The sequence below is a fragment of the Eulemur rufifrons genome, chromosome 7 (assembly GCF_041146395.1).
Source record: "Eulemur rufifrons isolate Redbay chromosome 7, OSU_ERuf_1, whole genome shotgun sequence".
Lineage (NCBI taxonomy): Eukaryota > Metazoa > Chordata > Mammalia > Primates > Lemuridae > Eulemur > Eulemur rufifrons.
In genome coordinates this window covers 8,031,698-8,054,058 of record NC_090989.1, presented here as the reverse complement: position 1 = coordinate 8,054,058, position 22,361 = coordinate 8,031,698, and the positions used below count along the sequence as shown (strand labels likewise).

The following is a 22,361-nucleotide window of genomic DNA, read 5'->3' as shown; positions in this document are numbered from 1 at the left end:
CTGAAAAAGATATTCGACTCAAATGGAAACCAAAAGCAACCAGAGTAGCTATACTTACAATAGATAAAACAGATTTTAAGTCAAGAACAGTAACAAAGACAATAGAGGTCATAACATAATGATAAAGAAATCAATTTAGCAAAAGGGTACAAGAATTCTAAATATATATGCACCCAACACTGGAGCACCCAGATTCCTAAAGCAAATATCATTAGATCTAAAGACAGTGATAGACCAAAATACAATAACAATGGAGGACTTCAACATCCCACTCTCAGCATTAGACAGATCATCTAGACAAAAAATCAACAAAGACACTTTGGGAGACCAAGGCAGGATGATTGCTTGGGGCCAGGAGTTAGAGACTAGCTTGAGCAAGAATGAGATTTCATCTTACAAAAAAATATGAATAGAAAAATTAGAAAGGCATAGTGGTGCACACCTATGGTCCCAGGTACTTGGTAGGATGAGGCAGGAGGATAGCTTGAGCCTAGTAGTTTGAGGTTGCAGTGAGTTATGATGACGCTATTACACTCTAGCCCAGGCAACAGAGTGGCACACTGTCTCCAAAAACAAACAAAAACAAAAAATAAAAAAACAAGCACCACAACAAAGAAACATTGAATTTAAACTGGACTTTAGATCAAATGAACCTAATAGACATTTACAGAACATTCTATCCAACAACTGCAGGATATACATTCTTTTCATCAGCACATGGGACATTCTCTAGCATATACCATATGTCAGGCTACAATACAAATCTCAACAAGTTTTTAAAAATTGAAATCATATCAAGTATTTTCTCAGACCACAATGGAATAAAACTAGAAATCAATACCAAGAGGAACTTTAGAAACTATAAAAATAATGGAAATTAAACAACATGCTCCTGAATGACCACTGGGTCAATGAAAAAATTAAGATGGAAATCAAAAAATTCCTTGAAACAAATGAAAATGGAAATACAATATACCAAAACCTGGGGGATACAGCAAAAGTAGTGCTAAGAGTAAACTTTATATGCCTACATCAAAAAAAGTAGAAAGATCACAAATTTACAATCTAACAATGCACCTCAAGGATCTAGAAACGCAGGAACAAACCAAACCCCAAATTTCCAAAGAAATAATATCCATCAGAGCAGAACTAAATGAAATAGAGATTAAAAAAAAAATACAAAGAATCAATCAAAGGAAACATTGGTTTTTCAAAAAGATAAACAAAATTAACAAACCACTAGCAAAGACCCAAATAAAATCAGAAATGAGAAAGGAGACATTACAACTGATACCATAGAAATACAAAAGATCATCAGACTATTATGAACAACTTTACGCTGACAAACAGGAAAATCTAGAAACAGATACATTCCTGGAAACATGCCACCTACCATGATTGAATCAGGAAGAAATAGAAAACCTGAACAGACCAATAACAAGTAGCAAGATTAAATCAGAAATTAAAAGTCTATCCCCCAAAAAACCCACACAGGAATAAATTTAACTGAAGCAGTGATAACAATCTCTACAAGGAGAACCATAAAACACTGATGAAAGAAATTAAAGATGAGACAACAGATGGAAAAACATCCCATGCTCACGGATTGGAAGAATTAATATCATTCAAATGACCATACTGCCCAAAGCAATCTATATATTCAATGTAATCCTTATCAAAATATCAATGTCATTCTTCACAGAATTAGAAAAAACAATCTTAAAATTCACAAAGAACCAAAATGGGGCCCAAATAACCAAAACAATCCCAAGCAAAAAGAACAAAGCAGGATGCATCATATTACCTAACTTCAAAATATGTTACAAGGCTATAGTAACCAAAACAGCATGGTATTTTTTTTTTGGAGACAGAGTCTTGATCTTTTGCCCTGGCTAGAGTGCCGTGGTGTCAGCCTAGCTCACAGCAACCTCAAACTCCTGGGCTTAAGCAATCCTTCTGCCTCAGCCTCCCGAGTCACTGGGACTACAGGCATGCGCCACCATGCCCGGCTAATTTTTTCTATATATTTTTAGTTGGCCAGATAATTTCTTTCTACTTTTTAGTAGAGACAGGGTCTCTCTCTGGCTCAGGCTGGTCTCAAACTCCTGACCTCGAGTGATCCTCCCGCCTTGGCCTCCCAGAGTGCTAGGATTACAGGCGTGAGCCACTGCGCCTGGCCATCAGCATGATATTGGTATAAAAATAAACACATACTCTAGTCAGGGTGACAGAATGAGAACCTGTCTCAAATATAAAATGAAATGAAATGAAATAAAATAAAAAACACACACATAGATCAATGGAGCAGAATAGAGGATCCAGAAATAAATCCACATATTTATAGCCAACTGATCATCAACGAAGCAGACAAGAACTTACAATAGGAAAGGACACCCTCTTCAAAAAATGGTGCTGGGAAAATTGGATAGCCACATGCAGAGGAATGAAACTGGACCCTTATCTATTACCATATACAAAAATCAACGCAAATGGATTAAAGACTTAAATGTAAGACTGAAAACGATAAAAATACTAGAAGAAAATGTAGGGAAAACTCTCCTGGACATTGGTCTAGGCAAAGAATTCATTACCAAGACCTCAAAAGCAGATGCAATAAAAACAAAAATGGACAAATTGGACTATATTAAGCTAAAAAGCTTCTAAGAAGCAAAAGAAATAATCAACAGAATAAGAGACAACCTCTTGAATGGGAGAAAATATTTGCAAACTATTCATCCTAGAAGAGACTAATGTCCAAGATATACAATGAACTCAAACAACTCAATAGGAAAAAACCCTAAATAATCCCATTAAAAAGTAGGCAAAGGACATAAATAGGTATTTCTCAAAAGAAGACATACAAATGGCCAATAGGTATATAAAAAAATGCTTAACATCACTAATCATCAGAGAAATGTAAATCAAAACAACAATGAGGGCCAGGCATGGTGGCTCATACCTGTAATCCTAGCATTCTGGGAGGCCGAGGCGGGCTGATCGCTTGAGATCAGGAGTTCGAGACCAGCCTGAGCAAGAGTGAGACCCCATCTCTACTAAAAATAGAAAGAAATTATCTGGCCAACTAAATATATACAGAAAAAATTAGCCGGGCATGGTGGCACATGCCTGTAGTCCCAGCTACTTGGGAGGCTGATGCAGTAGGATTGCTTGAGCCCAGGAGTTTGAGGTTGCTGTGAGCAAGGCTGACGCCACAGCACTGTAGCCTGGGCAACAGAGTGAGACTCTGTCTCAAAAAAAAAAAAAAAACCATAATGAGGTATCATCTTAACGCAGTCAGAATAGTCACTATCAAAAAGACAAAAAAAAAAAAAAAATCACCAAACACAAACAACCAAAAATACAAAAAACTGAACAAATCAGAATTTGGTGAAGATACAGAGAAAAGTGAACCCTTATATACTGGTAGTGGGAATGTAAACTAGCATAGCCACTATGGAAAACAGTATGGAGATGACTCAAAAAATGAAAAATAGAATTACCATTTGATCCAGCAATTCTCGCTACCAAGTATCTACCCAGATGAAAAGAAATCCATATATCAAAGGGATACCTGTACTCACATGCTTACTGCAGCACCATTCACAATAGCAAAGATATGGAATCAACCTGTGTTCATCAATGGATGAATGGATAAAGAAAATGTGGTATATACACAAAATGGAATATTACTCAGCCATTAAAAAGAACGAAGTCATGTTATTTGCAGCAACGTGGATGGGACTGGAGGTCATTATCTTAAGTGAAATAAGCCAGGCACAAAAAGACAAATACTACATGTTCTCACTTATATGTGGGAGCTAAAAAATTTGATCACATGAAAGCAGAGAGTGGAAAAATAGATAACACTGTGAATGGTGAGTTGGCGGGAGTGGAGAAGATGAAGAGAAGTAGGTTAGAGGGTACAAACATACAGTAAGATAGAAGGAATAAATTCAGTGTTTGACTGAGTAGGGTCACTATACTTAACAAAAATGTATTGTAGTTGGAAGATGAACACCCTAAAAACCCTAACTTGATCACTAGGTATTATATATGTAACAAAATTTCTCATGTATCCCATAAATTTGTACAAATAAAATTAATATATCAAATAATATAGTATAAATAAACTTCATGAAAGTGAACATCAATAAAGACAATATTGTAAATAACTAAGATCAGGTGGTAGAAGAGAAGAAAAGGAGGCAGAAAGAAAAGAGAATATACTAAATTTATCATTGTTCATAGTAGAGAATAAATAATATCTAAAACATGAAGATTAGGGCATAATAAAAAATTGTAAGGATAACATTCAGAACAAAAATAAAATTTCAAATGACTAGAAAATCATACAAACAACATAAAGCAAACAAAACAGACTGTAGAGAGAAAGATGTTTTAAAAGCTACTTAAAAACCACATCCTCCCCCAAAAAAACACATTCCCCCCAATGAAGTAGCAATGGCAGAATTAATGCCAAACATATGTCATAATAATAAGTGTGCTAAATTAATATCTATTAAAACATTCATATTACAAAAGAAAACTCAATTTTATGTTGTATGACAGAGAATCACCTAAAATGGCAAGAGTGAAGGGTAGATTTGGAAAGTATGAAGAAGAAAGGATAAGCAAAGATATATGAAACAAATTCCAAGAAACAAATCATGGGTTGTAATCTTAATATTAGACAAGGCTGAATTCAGAAGATGAAGGATTAAACTAGACAAAGAAAAGTACTTTACAATTTTAAAGGGTGCAATTCACGATAAACACATGAGGTATTATTATCTGTGGATCAAATAACATAGCATCAGTATTCATAAAGCAAAATTGTAAGGGATACAAGGAGAAATTGAGTAGAACACATTAGTTGTGGGAGATGATAATTTACTCCTTTCAGATCATGACCAATAAAGTAGACAGAAAGAAGCAATGATATAGAAGACCTAAGTTACATATTAATACGACATAACTAACAAGCATATGTAGAATTCTATACCCTGAAAACAGAGAATATACTCTTTTCAATGTCCATGGTATATTCACAAAAACTGATCAAACTGGGTCCTAAATAAGTCCGACAGATCCTTCGGGGGGGGGGGGCGGGAAGCAAAACAAATTATCAACTAATCTAATCAAGAAAAAACGGCAAAAAGCATAAACAAATATCTAAAATATGAAAACTACCAGAGAGGTAATGAAAAGAATACTAAGAGAATACATTATTTAATTGCATATAAGTAAATTTGAAAAGTTAACAAAGTGAAATATTTTTCTAGGAAAATATAATTTACCTAAAATAATTCCAACAGAGACATGAAATTTAAGCAAATTCATCACTTTAGAAAAAATAAAGTCATATATTAATATAAGCCCTCCAAAAAGCACGAGGCCCAGATAGTTTAATAGGAGATCATTCTCAAATGTGTAAAGAACAGAAAATTCCAATATAAAACTATTCCAGAGCAAGGAACTTATAAAAACATAAAGCAAACATAACAATGATAGCAAAGTAAAACAAAATCTATGTGCACAGATTGAGAGAGAGAGAGAGAGAGAACACTAGGCTATTCTCACTTATAAATACCAATGCAAAGGTCCTAAATAAAATAATAGCAAATACAATCCAGTAGTGACTTAAAGGAATACCATACCATAACCAAGTGGGACTGGGATATAGTTCAGGAATGTACAGATAGTTCAATATTGAGGAAAACTAATAACGCAACTTACTCCATTAATAGCTCTTGAGAGAAAAATCATAGTCATCTCCATAAATGCTGAAAAGGCACTTGATAAAATTTAATATCCATTCTTGATGGAATTCTTAGTAAAATAAGAATAGAAGAATATTCCTTTTAAAATGACCAAATATATCTACCTTAACCAAAAGTCAGCATATCAAACTTAATGGGAAAACAAGATACAAACCATGTCAGTCAGGAACAAAACAAGGATGTCCACTATCACCACCATTAATGTACTGCAAGTACTAGTTAATGCAAAAAAACTAGAGAAAGAAATAGCTGCAATGAAACTAAAGAAAGGATAAATATTACCTCAAAAGGAGGAGGTAAAATGATTATCTGCAGATGATATGACTGTATACCTGAAAAAACCCAAGGGAATCCACTGAAAAACTACTACCAACATGGAGAGGATGTCAGAAAAGATGATACCTGGGAACAAAATTAATACACAGAAAACAACAGGCATCATTCACAAACCAACGAGCAGTGAGAAGATACTATAAAGAAAAGACCTTATTTTCAAAAGCAACAAAAAGTTAAAATATTATAAATCTTGCTTAACAGGAAATGTCTAAAACTCCCATATGACAAAAACTTAAAACATGCCTGAAGGCCACAGAAGAAAACTTGAGCAAATGGAAAATCACACTGTGCTTTTGAATAGGAAAGATTTAACACCCTTACCATGTCTACTGTCCCTGAAGTAGGTTTATAAAGGAAGGCAACCTAATCCTAAAGAAAATAACATCAGAATTGTTTTTCTTTTGGGGTAGAGATGGTAGGGGTGGGGAGAATAGACTAGATAAGCTGATTCTAAAGTTCATATGCAATAATAAATCCTGAAAAAAAAAAATGAGGGAAATTAGCGCTGTGAGATATTATAATGCTACAACAATTTACAAAGTGTTGTACAGGGCACATGTACAGGCTGAAAGATCAACAGAACAGAATAGTAAGTTCCAGAAATAGACCTGGATAGTATGGGAATTTAATATATAATAAAGGTAGCATTTTAAATCCATAGGAAAAAGATGGAATATTCAATAAATGATATTGGAAAACTAGCCAGAGACCTCAACCAAAAAAATTAAGCTGGATCCATACTGCAAATCTTTGTACACACAAGTTCTAAATGCATCAAAGATTTAAATGTAAAAATTGAAATAATAAAAGTTTTGGACAAAACCATAGAGAATGATTTTTATCACATCCAAGTGGGGCAGGCCTTTCTAGGAATGACCAAATGATGAACAAATATGACTAAAAATAAGTTTCTGTTTGACAAAATGATTATGAACATCACCACCATATAAATGATAAACTAGGGAAAATAACTACAACTTAATATAACAGGCAAAGGGCTAATTTCCCTAATATTTTAAGAACTCTGAAAAGTAATCAATGAAAAAGATTAAAAACTCAAGAGAAAATGGACAAATGTTATGATCAAAGAGTTCACAGAAAAGGGAATGCAAATTTTTCCTAAATACATGAAAATATGATCAATCTTATAATCTCATAAAAATATGGTCAAAAATATGAGAATATTAAAACAAAGATCAAAACATGCAATTGCATTGTATCGAGGGAGGCGGCAAGAGGCACCCTCACACATTGCTGCAGAGAACCTAAAATGTTACCACCTCATAAGAGCCATGTGGCAATATCAAAAAATTTGACAAACACATGGGTCCCCCAGATACATTTCAGATGTGAAATGACTTATGAACATAGTTATTCATTGCAACATTGTTTGTAATAACAAAAGATTGTCAACAATCTAAAGTCCAACAACAGGAAAATGGTGATTTTTCCCTTTAACAGTATCTTGGAGATCATTTGCATTAGTACATATGGGGGTATGGGCTAGTTTCCCTCATTTCTCTTCTTTTCAGAATTTACTTACTATTGCATATGAATCAGCTCAACCAGTCTATCCTCCCACCCCAAGGCATTCTTTTTTTTAAGGCTATATATTGCACTATTTGTAGAAAAGGGGGAGAAAAAGAACATGTGTACATACTTACTTGCATGTGCATAAAATATCTTTGGAAGGAATCATAAGAAATTGGCAGCTTTGGTTGCCCCAAGGAGAGGACCTTGATGGACAGGGGTGGGAGGGAGCTAGATGGTATCTATCTTGAAACTCATGAATGTTGAATCATGTGAATTGATTACCTATTAACATAATAAATCTGTTTTTCAAAAATCCCTTAGTGGGTGGCCTCTAGACCCAAATTTACCAAGTTCTAAGTCTCTTAAATTTTGACAACCCAAGGGCACAGTGGTCTCGTCTCAGAAAAAGATCTAAAGATTCTGTGTTAAAAAGTCACATTTCTCTGGATTATTTCTTATTCTGGTTTGAACACAACTGCTAGAGAAATAAAAGCCTGTTTATTAAATGCCTCAGCCATTCTCTCTCCAACACCCTTCCTTTCGATGGTCCTGGCAGCCCACCTTTGTTCCCCAGAGTCCTCTGCGCATCTAAACAAGTCCTTCCGAGAACCACCTGGGGTTCTCATACCACATTTGGTCTAGAGATCTAACACTCCAATAGTGAGCCGCCTTTTTATTTACCAGTGGGGATGGAATGCACTTAGTTAACTAACATGAAAACAAACCACAAGGTAAGTTATTGAGCTGGGTGGGAAAACATAAGTAAGACAATTAATTGCATATTGAAACACTCTACTCTTTCTCAGTAGCACTTAGAGACCCATTTTGGCTGGAAATGAAAATCAGAAGCATTAAAGAGATTTCAATTCAGGTATCCCCATTCTACTCTCTATATAACAACTGTTTTTCTTGTTTGAAAAACAGAATAAACAGTCACCAGATATTTCTCCACATAGTAAGTAATGGCCAATAGTATGTGGTATTTACTTAAGTCCCAGAAAGAAGGATTTTGAAGAGAACACACCATCTCCAAACTATCATTAAAACTGAGATAATGCAATGCCATTCCTAGATTTTGCCCAAGTGAAATGAAAGCTATGCTCACACAAAAACCTGTAGGCAAATGTTTCCAGCAGCTTTACGCATCATCACCCAAATGTCCTTCTCTGGGTGAATGGATAAATAAACTGTGGCACATCCACACAAGGGCAGGTAACCAACAATACAAAGGAATGAACTGCCTGGACGAATCACAAACGCATTATGCCAATGACAAAGCCAGATTCAATGCCATTTACGTAACATTCTGGAAAAGGCAAAGTATAGGGCTGATGGTGGGAGAGAGGGTTTGATTACAAAGGAGCACAAGGGAATTTTGGGGGGGAGGGGGATGACAGAACTGTCCCATATCTTGACTTGTAATGGTGGCTATAGTCTCAAAGAACTCTACACTGAAAAGGGTGACCTATTGTATGAAATTATACCTCAGTTTTAAAAACACATGGAAATTATCAAGTATAGAAAAAATACAGTTATACTTTCTGGACAATAGTCATTCTAAAAGTGATTAATATTTAAGTAAAATCTATAAAAATCAGTTCACTAGCAATGGAACTGTAACAAAATATCAAGATACCAATTTACATGGTTTACACACACTTACTGCCAACATAGCAGAAATATTATCACCACTGAACATATATTCTAGGTACCTGGACACATCAGTGAACAAAACAGGCAAAGCCCATGCTCTCAGGGGACTTACATTCTAGTATAATATCGCAAACTTATGCAGTTGATATGGTAAAACATAGCTAGTTTCTTCTAAGTATGGTGTAGTATAAATACAGGTGTAAATACTAAGTAAAATGGGCTGACAAAAAGCAAGGCTAAGGCCAAGGTGCAAAGATCATTTGAGGTCAGGAGTCTCTACACAAAATAGAAAAATTAGCCGGGCATGGTGGTGCATGCCTGTAGTCCCAGCTACTCGGGAGGCTGAGGCAGAAGGATCACTTGAGCCCGGGATTTTGAGGATGCAGTGAGCTACGATGCCACGGCACTCTAACCGGGGTAATAAGGTGAGACTCTGTCTCAAAAAAAAAAAAAAAAAGGCAAGGCTATTGTCTGATGGTGAGATCTAAAATTCCTAGTTCTGAAACTTTCTTGGGATCCTGGAAAAGAAACTTCAGCCACTAAGTAAAAGTTGAGAAGAAAGAGGCAAAATAATATTGGCAATAGTATCCACAAAAAGTAAAAATTGATGAAAGTAAGTAAATATGGGGTCTTCAGCACAGGAGTAAAAGTCTAATCCTGGTGTGCTGTGTGGTTTCAGGTGGTAGATACTACATATTAGCAAAATTATGTGTTAACAGAGATTACCTGTTTTCAGATTTCAATATGGGTTGAGCATCCCTGATCCGAAAATCCAAAATCTGAAATGCTCTGAAACCTGAAACTTTTTGAGCACTGACATGACACTCAAAGGAAGTGCTCACTGAAATATTTTCGATTTTGGATTTTTTGATTATGGATCCTCAACCAGTAAGTATCTGCAAATATTCCAAAAATTGAAAAAAAAAAAAAATCTGAAATCCAAAACACTTCTGGTCCCAAGCATTGCAGATAAGGGATACTCAACCTGTAACATTAAAACTTGCAGAAGGTTTAGAAGTGCGGTCTCCAACCTTTCAGGCACCAGGGACCAGTTTCACAGAAGATAATTTTTCCACAGATCTAGGTTGGGGTGGATGGTTTTGGGATGTTTTAAGCACATTACATTTATTGTGCAGTCAAACATCTCTGCTAATGATAATTTGTGTTTGCAGCCACTCCCCAGTGCTAGCATCACTATCTCAGCTCCACCTTAGATCATCGGGCATTAGATTCTCATAAGGAGCGTGCAACCTAGATCCCTCACATGCAGTTTACAGTAGGGTCCAAGCTCCTATGAGAATCTCGTGCCACTGCTGATCTGACAGGAGGCAGAGCTTATGTGGTGATGCAAGCGATGGGGAGCAGCTGTAAATACAGATGAAACTTAGCTGGCTCACCACCTGCCACTCACCTCCTACTGTCCAGCCTGGTTCCTGACTGGTGCCGGTCTGCAGCCCAGGGGTTGGGGACTGCAGGTTTAGAAAACTGACATTGGTTTGGAACCACTGGCAAGTGCATGTAAAGACTCCAGACTATAAACCAGACATTTAGGAGGGCTCCAATTACAAAGGAGTCTGGAGCTGGCATAATTATATGCCAAAGTAATGACAGTGGACTATAGGGAGCTGGCCAAAGAAAATACTTTGTATAGCCAGCCCACACTTACATAACAAACAGCCCGCACGCCATCAATTTGAAATCCAGTCAGAGTGAAATCATGTGTGAAGGATAAATAATAGTGTATTGTCCAAATCCGAGCCAAGACGCAGGCAAACTTCAGGAGTAAAAGACAGGAGATGAGTCCAGCAGCAAATGAGACCAACGGCCTAAAGGGCCATTATCATAAAGAAGAGCTCAGCAGAAGCGCACAGTAGGGCAGGCTGTGTGTTAAGTAAGCAGCACAGAGCAGGGTCTCTGCCCCAGGTTACTCCAGAGCGGGCTCCCTGCGCCAAATGGCCCAATGTCACTTTAAGAACCAGGCCGGGCGCCGGTGGCTCACGCCTGTAATTCTAGCACTCTGGGAGGCCGAGGTGGGTGGATCGCTCAAGGTCAGGAGTTCGAGACCAGCCTGAGCGAGACCCCGTCTCTACTAAAAATAGAAAGACATTATATGGACAACTAAAAATCTATATAGAAAAAATTAGCCGGGCATGGTGGCGCATGCCTGTAGTCCCAGCTACTCGGGAGGCTGAGGCAGTAGGATCGCTTAAGCCGAGGAGTCTGAGGTTGCTGTGAGCTAAGCTGACGCCACGGCACTCACTCTAGCCTGGGCAACAAAGTGAGACTCTGTCTCAACAAAAAAAAAAAAAAAAAAGAACCTACTATGAGGAGTTGGCAATGCCATGTGGTTAATTCTGGGGAGGTTCACGGGGCAGCAGAGGAGAAGGGGCAGAAGAATGTTACTTTTCATTTGATACCGTTTTGTATTAGTTGAATTTTTCTTAGCAAGTAAAAATATATTTTTTTAATTTGCAAAACTAAGTTGTTTTTGAAAGATCTGAAACGTATGGTCAAACTAACACTACTATACTTTTTTTAAATTAGAAAAAAGTTTATTTTTTTCCTGATTATTATTAAAGAAGGGAATTTCTGCTCATCTACTCCTCGCTTTCCCATCAACAGGACTTCTGTTCCTTTCCCAAAGATGATCATTTAGGTTTTAGAGTAATTGTCTTTAACAGTCCTTCCTGACAAAACAAAGGAAGGGCCAATTTTAGGCTGACATCATGCCTGGTATGTGACAATAAAACCATAAGCATAAATAATTACCACGGGGGGAAGGTCAGCAAGGATTAACAGAGCTCAGCCATCACTGGAAGGCACGTGAGCCAGCGCTGCACGGCCACCAGACACTGCCCAATAGATGAGCATCAGTAGCCGGGTCAGGATAGCCTGATCAAGTACACGTTACTATCAAGAGTCACAGGGCTGCAAACTCACAAACACAAGCAAGGGGACAACAGCAAGGGTGGCCAAAGCCCACCAGCTCCTGTGGAGCCTGCTGGCCCAAGAACCCCAGGTAGCAGCTCATTAGGGAGCAAACTGGCAGAAGACTAACCAAGGAGGGTCAGTAAACTGGTGGGTCTAGTCTTTTTTGGTTTAAATCATCCAGTAAGTAAAAGCAAAAAGTTCAAAGCCTCATTCCATGCACTGCATTATATCTGAAAGTTACAGAGCATATACATTTTGGCAAAAGACCAAATAAAATGGTTGGTATGAAAAAACTTCACCCTATTGGCTCTGGCTGGTCATTACATCCTATAGCCAGCACCCTAGTCCCATACAGACACGCGAGCAGCCACTCTGGGATTTGAGGAAGAGTCAGGGAGGGCAGGGGGAAATGGATATTCTCACTTCAAATAGAACAGCTCTGCTTTTATCTGTTTATAAAATAAACTATTTTAATATGTACATTTATAAAAATTACCATTAGAATTATATATAAGACTTCATTTAATAAAAGAGTTTCATTGCTTAATTATTTTTGGAAGGTCTTTATCCTAAACAATGTTCATTTTATTGAGCTGTTTACGAGGAAACGTTCATTTGTAACTTACAAGATGAAAGGTAAAATACATCTTCCATCACCTTGAGAAAGACGTCGTTTCTCAGAGCCTCGATTTTTTTCTGCCTACAAGTGAGAGTAAGCTGCCTCTTCACCAACGCACGCTCTTGCATTGTTGCTCACCATGCAAGTGTGTCCAGAAAATCCTCTGTGCAGGTAAATTAGAGGACAATAATTGAAACTGATAAAAATTCTTCACTTCACAAAAATTTCATCTGCACATGTTTGTGTTTATATGAAAAGACAAACTCTGTGAAATGGGATTTGCTGAGGGAGAAGTTTTCACCTTTTTCTTTTATTTGTGGTAATGTTTAAGCCTTATCATTTTTATAATTTAAGAAATGTAAACATGGAGCCAGGCATGGTGCCATGGAGCCACGCACCTGCAGTCCCAGCTATAGGGAAGCTGAGGTGGGAGCATCACTCGAGCCCAGGAGTTCGAGACCAGTCTGGGCAACATGGTGAGAGACTCCATCTGAAAAAGAAAATGCAAATATGTAAAGGGAGAAAATGCAGTTTCCCAAAATGAGGTCTGGAAACAGCTGATCTAGAAAATTCTCTGGAAAAAAGAAACAAGGATCTGAGGTCAACCAGGTTTGGTAAGCACTGCACCCTCACGCCTGAGAGAACACAACATCCTTCAGCATTGTGAAGGCTCCACAAAGTCCTGCCAGGAGCAACGGAGGAACCCAGAACGCCACGGGCGGAGAGCAACAGTGCGCAGCACACTGCAGTGCCCAGCACACTGGACCTACACCACACACAGGAACCGTGAGCCGGGACTGAAGCACATCAGTGCATTAACTGCCTCTCCCTGAGCTCTAGACATCCAAACAGGGCAAAGTTTATTTCTGGGCTTTGGGACATTGCGGGTTTCCTTGTCGGAGTACTACTGTCACTTGGGGATTTGTTAGCAACACTCTTCTGAAACAGTGTGGCCAGATGGCCCACCCGGCCCATGGCTAACAAGTCAGTCTGTTTTCTGAACAGAAGTTGAAACCTAGAAAAGTAACTGTGTTTGGGGTGTAGATATGTCTAGTAAAAGAACTGCATGTACATATATTAACAACAACTACCTGATGCAAAAAATGCAAGGAGTTAAAGAGATACATATTCAGAGCTAGCGGGTTACAAACTCAAGTAGAGCTAAAATGAAAATGGAAAGTAAATGGAAAACTGGCTTCACCTGCCAATTTTTCAGGAATCTGGCTAAGAAGTTGGCTGCTGAGCAACGGCAGAAGAGAGGACTGGAGAGAACTGGGCAAAGGTGCGACACTGAGCCCAGTAGAAGGAACACATAAAGGGGAGCAAGAGGGTACATGTCTTAGAGGTGCAGGAAGACCAGGGGACTGGGGTGGGTGGGTGGTGCAATAGCAGCGATGAACTTCCTGGAACAGGCCGAGAGCTGGGACCGTCTGTAAAGGAAAGTCAGCCTTAGTTGGGTTGGAAACCACGAACAGGCAGACCAAGTACAGTAGACAGGGCTCTGCTGGCTCAGGGTGGGACATTAATCAGGGAACAAGGCAATGAGGGGAAAGAAGAGGAGGAAAAGAGAGGGTCCATCTCCCCAAAGCCTGATGGTGCTGCTGGCTCTCCAGCTTGTGAGCAGCACGGCTGGGCATTTAGCACTGGGGGAGAACTGCAACAGGAATTAGGCAGGTGTAGGCTAGAGGTTTGGGGTCACAGAGAGGGCATGGGTAGAATCCAGGGCGATGCAAGAGCAGGAGGTCCAGACTAGACACTCAGCACTGGGAGGAGGGCAGAGGAAAAGCCGACCACCGTGGCTGAGGGAGGTCTCAGCCTGGGCAGAAGGCAGAGCAGCTTGCTGGGGGTGACGGGTGTGCAAGACATGCTGACACTTGTCCAGCGGCAGAGTCTGGAAGTCAACACATCCCCAGCGGTCAAGCAGGCTTTAGGAATACTCAGGCCAGTATTAGATTTGCTGCAACAAACACAAATGAAGAACTACATGGGCAATTTTATTGCATCCCAGTTTTCAAAAAGGCTCAGATCATTCTGAAAATACCTCTCATGCATTAGGTAAGGGTTTAAGTTATGATTCAGGAGACAAGCTTTTTCAGGAGTATTAGATTGTTAGTGAAAAAAGAGACCCACTTAAAGTTTAGATGATTGTGTTTCCTAAAAGGTTCATAGCTCCCCTAATTATCTTGAGATCCCTCCTAGCTCAAAGATCTACATTTTTATACCCTATGTCCTTGCAAACGCATTCCTTAGTAAATGATCATTCATTTACTAAGAATCCAGTAGGACAGTTACAGTAAAATAGTTAGGATTTTTTTTTAAAAAATAGCATTTTAGCTTTGCAATTTTTCTTCATAATAACGAGCTGTTAGGTATGGGGTTTCTCCTCTTTATTTTTTTTTAAACAAGAAATCACATGCAAGCCAAATAATACAAAATGCAAATATGGAGGTTCTTGTGGTGATAGTAATCAGCACACGGTGCATAAATGCCTTGTCATTGTAACCTGGCTATGCTGGGGAGTAAATCTCCTATTTATGTTTTTCCTAACCATTTTCATGAGTACGTGTACCAGGACTTAAGAATGTAAAACATTCTGAATTTATAAAAACAAATGAATTATATTTACATTATAGAAAGATTTACTGCAGGGTTCTTCTAACCAATACACTCCCCTACTGCACTGAAGACATAAAGTAGTTTACGAGATGCATGAGTCCAACTTTTGGATCAAGAACACATCTACCACACCAAGCAACGTGCACGACGATAGCAAATTACACTCAGCTCTCAGGACCAAAAATGCTGTAACCTCTGTATGTTCTCCTCGGTCACTGACCCTCCCTTCTCCAAGCTGACAGTGAACAAGTATCTCACAATCTCTAAAGCACTGACAAGCACTCATTATGCCATTTATAGGGTGTACTAGCAACGTGATTAACACTGTGGCAGATGAAGGCAGTTCTGAGGGTGTGGGGAAAGCCTGGCAATGCCACCACCTACCATTTGAGCCCTACTAGGGTTCAGAAGCTAAGATAAGTATCTTAAAACATTATCTCATTTAATCCTCAAAACACAAACTTTGAGTAGGTATCTTTTCCATCCTATAGACATGAATTAAGAGCCAGAGAATGCACACAGTTCCTGGACTTGGGAATAAAAAGATGCAAGTTCAAATATTTGTTCTTATGGGTGCCCTTGGCACGTCCCTGAATTCTCTGAGCCTCAGTCCTCTCAATCACAAAATGGGAAATCACCACCTCTTCATAGTATTTGTGAGGATTAAAGCACTCTGTGAGCTGGAAAGGGCTATACTAGTGTACGTTATTTTAAAACAATATTAGTTAAGTGTTCCCATGGAAAATTAAAACTTCTGCTGGAAATATGGAATCAGGGAATTTTTATCACACATTCCTGATTGTGTCACACCACACATGGGGCTTTGGAAACAGAAGTGAAGTTCCTAGACTTAATGGAAAGGATTCTTAGGGAGAAGGTGGCAATGACAACAATACTCAAACCCTAACAGAGGGTCTATGTTCACGCCGAGCAACGTGCAATGGGACAAATGCCCTGGAGGATCAAACTTTGGACAATTTTCTATTATTTTCTATTCCTGAGTTTGAGAGAAAACCATATGTAGAGGAATTCTGAAATCTCTACTTACATATTTATTTGAATCATTCTCTTAAAAATGACTATTCTAAAACAAATGCAAGTAATGGGGAGTTCAACGTGCAGCTTTTGGGCTATGTCAAATAAGAATGAATCTTACCAACATCTGTTTAGAATATCTAGATTATTCATAATTACAAAGCAAAACCTGCAATGTGCCTGTAAGATCACAGTTTCTCCTTTCTAATCAATGCATTTAAAAAAACTGTTAGTCTTATGAACTCATCATTTAATAAACAGTTTTTGAGCACCTATTAAGTGGCAAGTACTTCCAGGCCTAGGAATACAAATACAAACAAAACAAAATATTTTAATTGAGTAGACTCATAAAACAAATTTATTATAAAATTTGATTAAGAAGGTATTCAGTACAATGAAAGAGGTATATACATGTTTATAAACTATTACCATTACTACTGAGTTGCAGAAAACATTCCCATGTTATTCTGTCTTTTCCTGATAATTAGACCTGACATTCCTCTACTCCATCATAATCTCACCACTTTCTTGTTAAAGTTACTCTTTTCGTAATTCTGCTCGTAAGGAATTTTCTAAAATGTAAATAGTAAAATTAGGAATTACTGTAAGCCAATGGGTGAATGAGTTGTTCTAATAGAAACTGAAGCACAAATTTCTAAATAACTCATGTCAAAAAAATCATAATGGAAATTAGAAGATATTTAAGTTGTATAATGATAAATGTACTACAAATCAAATCTCGCGGGACACATTTTGGGACATGGCAGAGGAGCATTATCATAGGGTCTCCTCACATCCCCACAGAGCACGAGGCTACTAAAACATCAAAATTCATCAGGGTTCTTTGGAGCAGTGTCTTCTGCCATAATCTAAACAGGGTGACTCTACTTATTCCAATATCTCTCACTCTCTCTCTCTCCTGGTCCCCTGATCCTCTCCAGCAGGACCTGGGTGGGGTTACAAGGGTGTTTGCTTTATAATAATTCACTCATCTATTAAAAACAAAAAACTTAAGGGATGCAACTAAAGTAATACTTAATGGAAAATGTCTGCATTTTTAAAAAAGAAGCTACAATTTAATAAGCTATACAATCAACTTATGAAGTTAAAAAAAAAAAAGAACCGAAAGAAAACAAAAGACATATTTTGGAAAGATAAAGCCACGTCTCTGATTGAAAATATGCCGTTACTGCCAAATTAGAGGAGGATGAGCGACTGTAAAAGCTTGAGGAATAGAGGAAAAGAAACCTTTTCTGGACTCATATTGCTTCCCAAATGCCTACACATTCTTGTTCACTTGGCTCACACTGTCTGTTCCTCCTGCCTGGAACCACCGTGCACAGTGGGCAAGGAGACCATGGTCTAACGGTTTTTGAAGCTCCAGAAGGGTCCCCAGCTTTCCCTTCTCCTCCCCAAAATGCCTACACTCCACCTTTGTGCTCCCTCATACACCACAGATGCTCCTATTGAAGCATTTTATTTTCCATATTTACCTATCTCTACTGACCTGTAACCTCATGAGATCAACAAACACTGGTTGAATGAATTGATTGATGAAAATAACAATCTAAAAAAGAATGGGATTAATGGAAATGTGGTGATATGAAAGGTATCCAAGATACACTATTAAGCAAGAATAAGTTTGTGTGTGTGTGCACATGTGTGTCTGGAATAGCACACACACCAGTGGATACCTCCAGGACAGGACAGGGGCTTGCAAAGGAAGAAGACTTAACTCTTCCCTTTACCTCCTTTGTAGGATGTTAAAATTTTAACATGGCATTCATTACATTTATTTTTTTAATGCTTCAACTATGAACTTTTTAAAAATCATTTTGTCAGTGATCATTTTTTTCTAGGAAAAACCCATATATCAATTTTAAACCCAAGTATAACAGGTTTCTCCGGTGTCCACAGAATCAAAGCCGTTTCCAAATGCTTCTACAACAACTAAGAGACCGAAAAGCACAGTCATAGAATCAGCATATATTCAAAGTGGAAGTCATATCAGTCTTTTATTGAAATATCACAATGTTATTCACAGCACTCCTAGGAAATGAATAACAACCATTTCTATGTTACAAATTCCTCCATTTTGCATAAAAATGGGCAGTCTTAGAGAGGCAGTATAATAGAGTGTTCAATGGACATGCTTTGAAATCTGACTGAGTTGGAACCCAGGCTCTATCATTAGTTGGGTGATGAAATTCAACCTGGGTAGGCCTCAGTTTCCTAGAGTGATGAGAGTGGTGCTGCCTGCCTGTCAAACCCTACCCCAGTGCCTCTGCTGGAACACAAGCTTGCTTTATGTGCTTACATGGACAGATATGTTTCACTTAAGTGACAATCACTTATGACCTCAAGCAAGTGATAGTACTGCTTAGGACCAGGCTAAAATAGGTGGCAGCCACCTGAAGCAAACCATGAGAATTACAGGCACTGTGATCTGCCAGGTCTATGGATAAGTCAAATCTTTAGTAACTGAATCTTTACCAAAGCCATTGAGATACACAGAGAAAATACAAAATCTGCATGCCATTAGTGTCACCTATAGCCAGCTGAGGGTGGGGACAGTGGGAGAGAAGCCACCCCTCCTACAACCATGGTGCAAACTACAATTGTATGCACTGTCTCAGGTACTGAGAGCTAACTGGGGACCAGCCAGCGAGGGTCTTGCTACCTGGCGCCATGACAGTGCTGGCTGCCTACTCCACCTGTCCCAAATCCCAGATCATGGAGTCCAGCTCATGAGTCACAAGCACACATGCCCACATACAGATTTGAATCAATTGATTAGATTTATTGATTTAATAACTTTTTCTCTTTTTTTGCCTTAAAAAAAAATATAGCAACCATCTACTTAATAGAACTTATACTAGTTTTTCTTTTACAATCATCAGATAAGGTCTCCTTTTAAAATGTATTTAAGCGTAAAAAGTGACTGAAAATTGAGAGACACCGCCTTCAGCCAACAACTGCAGATTCTGTTCCTGATACTAGCACAAGAGATGTGCTCTCGATGGACACAGCTGACACCATCTTCAACTCCACCATCCATGAGGAGTGGCCCTGGCTGTGCATGACTTCCGCTGGGGCCACGTTACAATTCCATTTCTTCCATCTTTTCTAAATGTACTTTTCATTACTTGTGCCATATTTAAAACCACAGAAAACATCTCAGCTGGAGTAAAATCTCTGAATAGAATGTGCTAACTTTTTAATAAAACAAGAACTAAAGTTAAATGTGTATACTCTCCTGTCATTGTCCCCCCATTCTTATTCTGAAATGTTCCAAGCTCCAGAAAAGTTATGAGAATACACAGTAGTGAAGAAGTTAGAACCCTCAAATGCTGCTGGTGGACTGTGAAGGGGTGCAGGCATCATGGAAAAGTTTGGCAGTTCCTCCAAAAGTTAAACATAAAGTTACCCAGCAAAATCCACACCTCAGTATATACACCAAAGAGAAATGAAAACATTTGCTCACACAAAAACTTGTACTAGAATGTTCATATTAGCATTATTCTTAATAGCCAAAAGGTAGAAATAATTGCAATGTCCATCAACAGATGAAAGGTTAAACAAAATGTGTTCTATCCATTCAATGGAATATGAGGAACTGACACATGCTACAACATGCAAGAACATTGAAAACATTCTAGGTGAAGAGAACCCAGTCACAAAAGGCCACATATTAAATGATTCCATTTATATGAAATCTCTAGAATAGGCAAATCCATAGAGACAAAGTAGATTTGTGATTGCCAGGGATTGGGAGGGAGGGGGAATGAGTAGTGACTGCTAGTAGGTTCAGGGTTTCTTTTTGAGGTAATGAAAATATTCTAAAATTAGATAGCAGTGATGGATATACAACTCTGTATACTAAAAACTACTGAAGTGCACACTTTAAAAGGGTGAATTTTATGGTCTTTTAATTATACCTCTACAAAGCTGTTATTAAAAAAATACAAAGGAGACCTATGTAGCTTTCAATTACATTCAGCAATTATTAATATTTTGCTGCATTTTCTTTCTTTCTACCATACAAATACATGTATGAACATATGCACATACACAACTTAGGGCTGGACACTTTGCTCCAAAATACTTTAGTATATGGAATATTCTCCCACGTAACCAAAATTCAAATATCACACTCATGAAATTCAACACCAATACAAAACTATTAAATATATAGTCCATATTCAAATTTTTTTAATCAAAAATTATGCATTATACTTGGTTCTCCTGTCTCTTTAGTCCTTTTTAATCTAGAAAAATTTTCTAGCCTTTATTTTTTCATGACATTGACATTTTTGGAGAATCCAGCCCAATTGTTTTACAGAATGTCCCTCAATCAGGATATGCCTGATTGTTTCCTTATGAATCAGTCTGGATTAAACATTTTGGCAGGAATTACTGCACAGATGAGTTGTGTCCTTAGTGCATCATGCCAGGGGGTATAAAATGTCAGTCTCACTAGTGGGGATGGTAAAGTGTTCATTATTGGTCTTGGTTATGGTGGTGACTACCAGATTACTCCATTTTAAAGTTAGCTAGCTTATTCCCTTAGTAATTAATAATGTGGGGGGGTGACCATTTAAATCTGTGTAAACATCAGGTGTCCCCAATTGTCTTTTCCTCCAAAGTTTTAGCATCCACTCAAGATCTTTGTCTGGTATTCTATCCCTTTTAAGATCGTTATGCACAGATGTGACCAACCACTGCTATCAATTTTATTCCACAGAGCACTGGAGCTGTGATTTCAACCCTAGATGCACGTGAGACTCACCCATATCCTGGGGGTGGAACCCGGGCAATCTTATTTTTAAATTCCCCAGGGTGATTGACTCTGATATAAAGTAAGGGTTAAGATTCCCTGAATTAGAGGAACCTTATTTACAACACGCTCATTTTACAAATAAGGACACTGAGGCCCAAGAAGGTTAAATGACTGGCCAATAGCACAAAACAATGGCATAATTAAGATTTTATTTTTTTACACTTGTGTTTTAATATGCCATACCTTCTGTATGTTATTCAAAGAATAAAACCAGAAAAATGAGTAACTTTTGTAGTATGTTGTTAGAAGTGACCACCACCTTAAGTATGCTGCCGCCAGATGTACACATTTCCGTTTTCAGTGTTAATTTTGCCTTTCGTTCATTAGACCTTTGCGGTCACTTTAGGAGAGAGGGAAAGGGGAGTTTGGTCTTCGGGCTCCTCCGCCCTCAGGGATCACTGCAATCTCAAGCCTGGGGGCCCCATATGAGCGGCATGTTCAAGGGGCCAGACAGTCGAACCTGCAGCCCCGGCGCCAGGCGCTGGCCCCTGCTCGCACCGCAGACACGGCGGCGCCTCCTCCGGGTGCCCCAAGCAGGACAGCCGGCCTCGCGCGGGACGCACCTGGTGAAGATGCACCTGGCGGGGACGCACCTGGCGGCGCGCCCCTGCCCCGCCCACGGGTACTCCGACGTGCGCGGGGCGCTGGAGACCCCAGAACCTGCAGGCCGGCCCACCCCCACTTACCCCGGCGTGATAAACCTTATTCGCTCTTTTAATCTTGATGTCGAGGGAGGTCCCCATCTCAAATTCTCCGCAGCAGTCACCACTTCCGGCAGCGCGTGATGGAAACGGAACGGGGGCGGTACCGCCCCGCCACCCTGACAGTAGTGTCACGTGACCTGGCACCTACGTCCGACCGACTCCCCAGCTCCGAGAGGGCGTACGCTCCCCCCTTCCTCCTTCCGGCGCAGGAGCGGACCTTTGCGCGGGCAGAGGGGCTGTCACCCTTCACCCCGCCCAGCCGCGCCTGGGGGGCGGGACCATACTAGCCCAACCCCTTCCGTGAGGACAGTATT

At 39.0% G+C, this 22,361-nt stretch overlaps 1 protein-coding gene across 2 annotated transcripts in view; it reads right to left on the bottom strand.

The window, feature by feature from the left end:
* Nucleotides 1-22,137, bottom strand: part of VPS26C (VPS26 endosomal protein sorting factor C) — a 49,410-nt gene extending 27,273 nt beyond the window's left edge. For both annotated transcript variants that reach the window (XM_069472294.1, XM_069472295.1), the window contains exon 1: nt 22,030-22,137. In XM_069472294.1, coding sequence (XP_069328395.1) covers nt 22,030-22,086 — 57 coding nt within the window. In that variant the 5' untranslated portion in view covers nt 22,087-22,137. The remainder of the gene's footprint in view (nt 1-22,029) is intronic.
* Nucleotides 22,138-22,361: the final 224 nt, after the last annotated feature.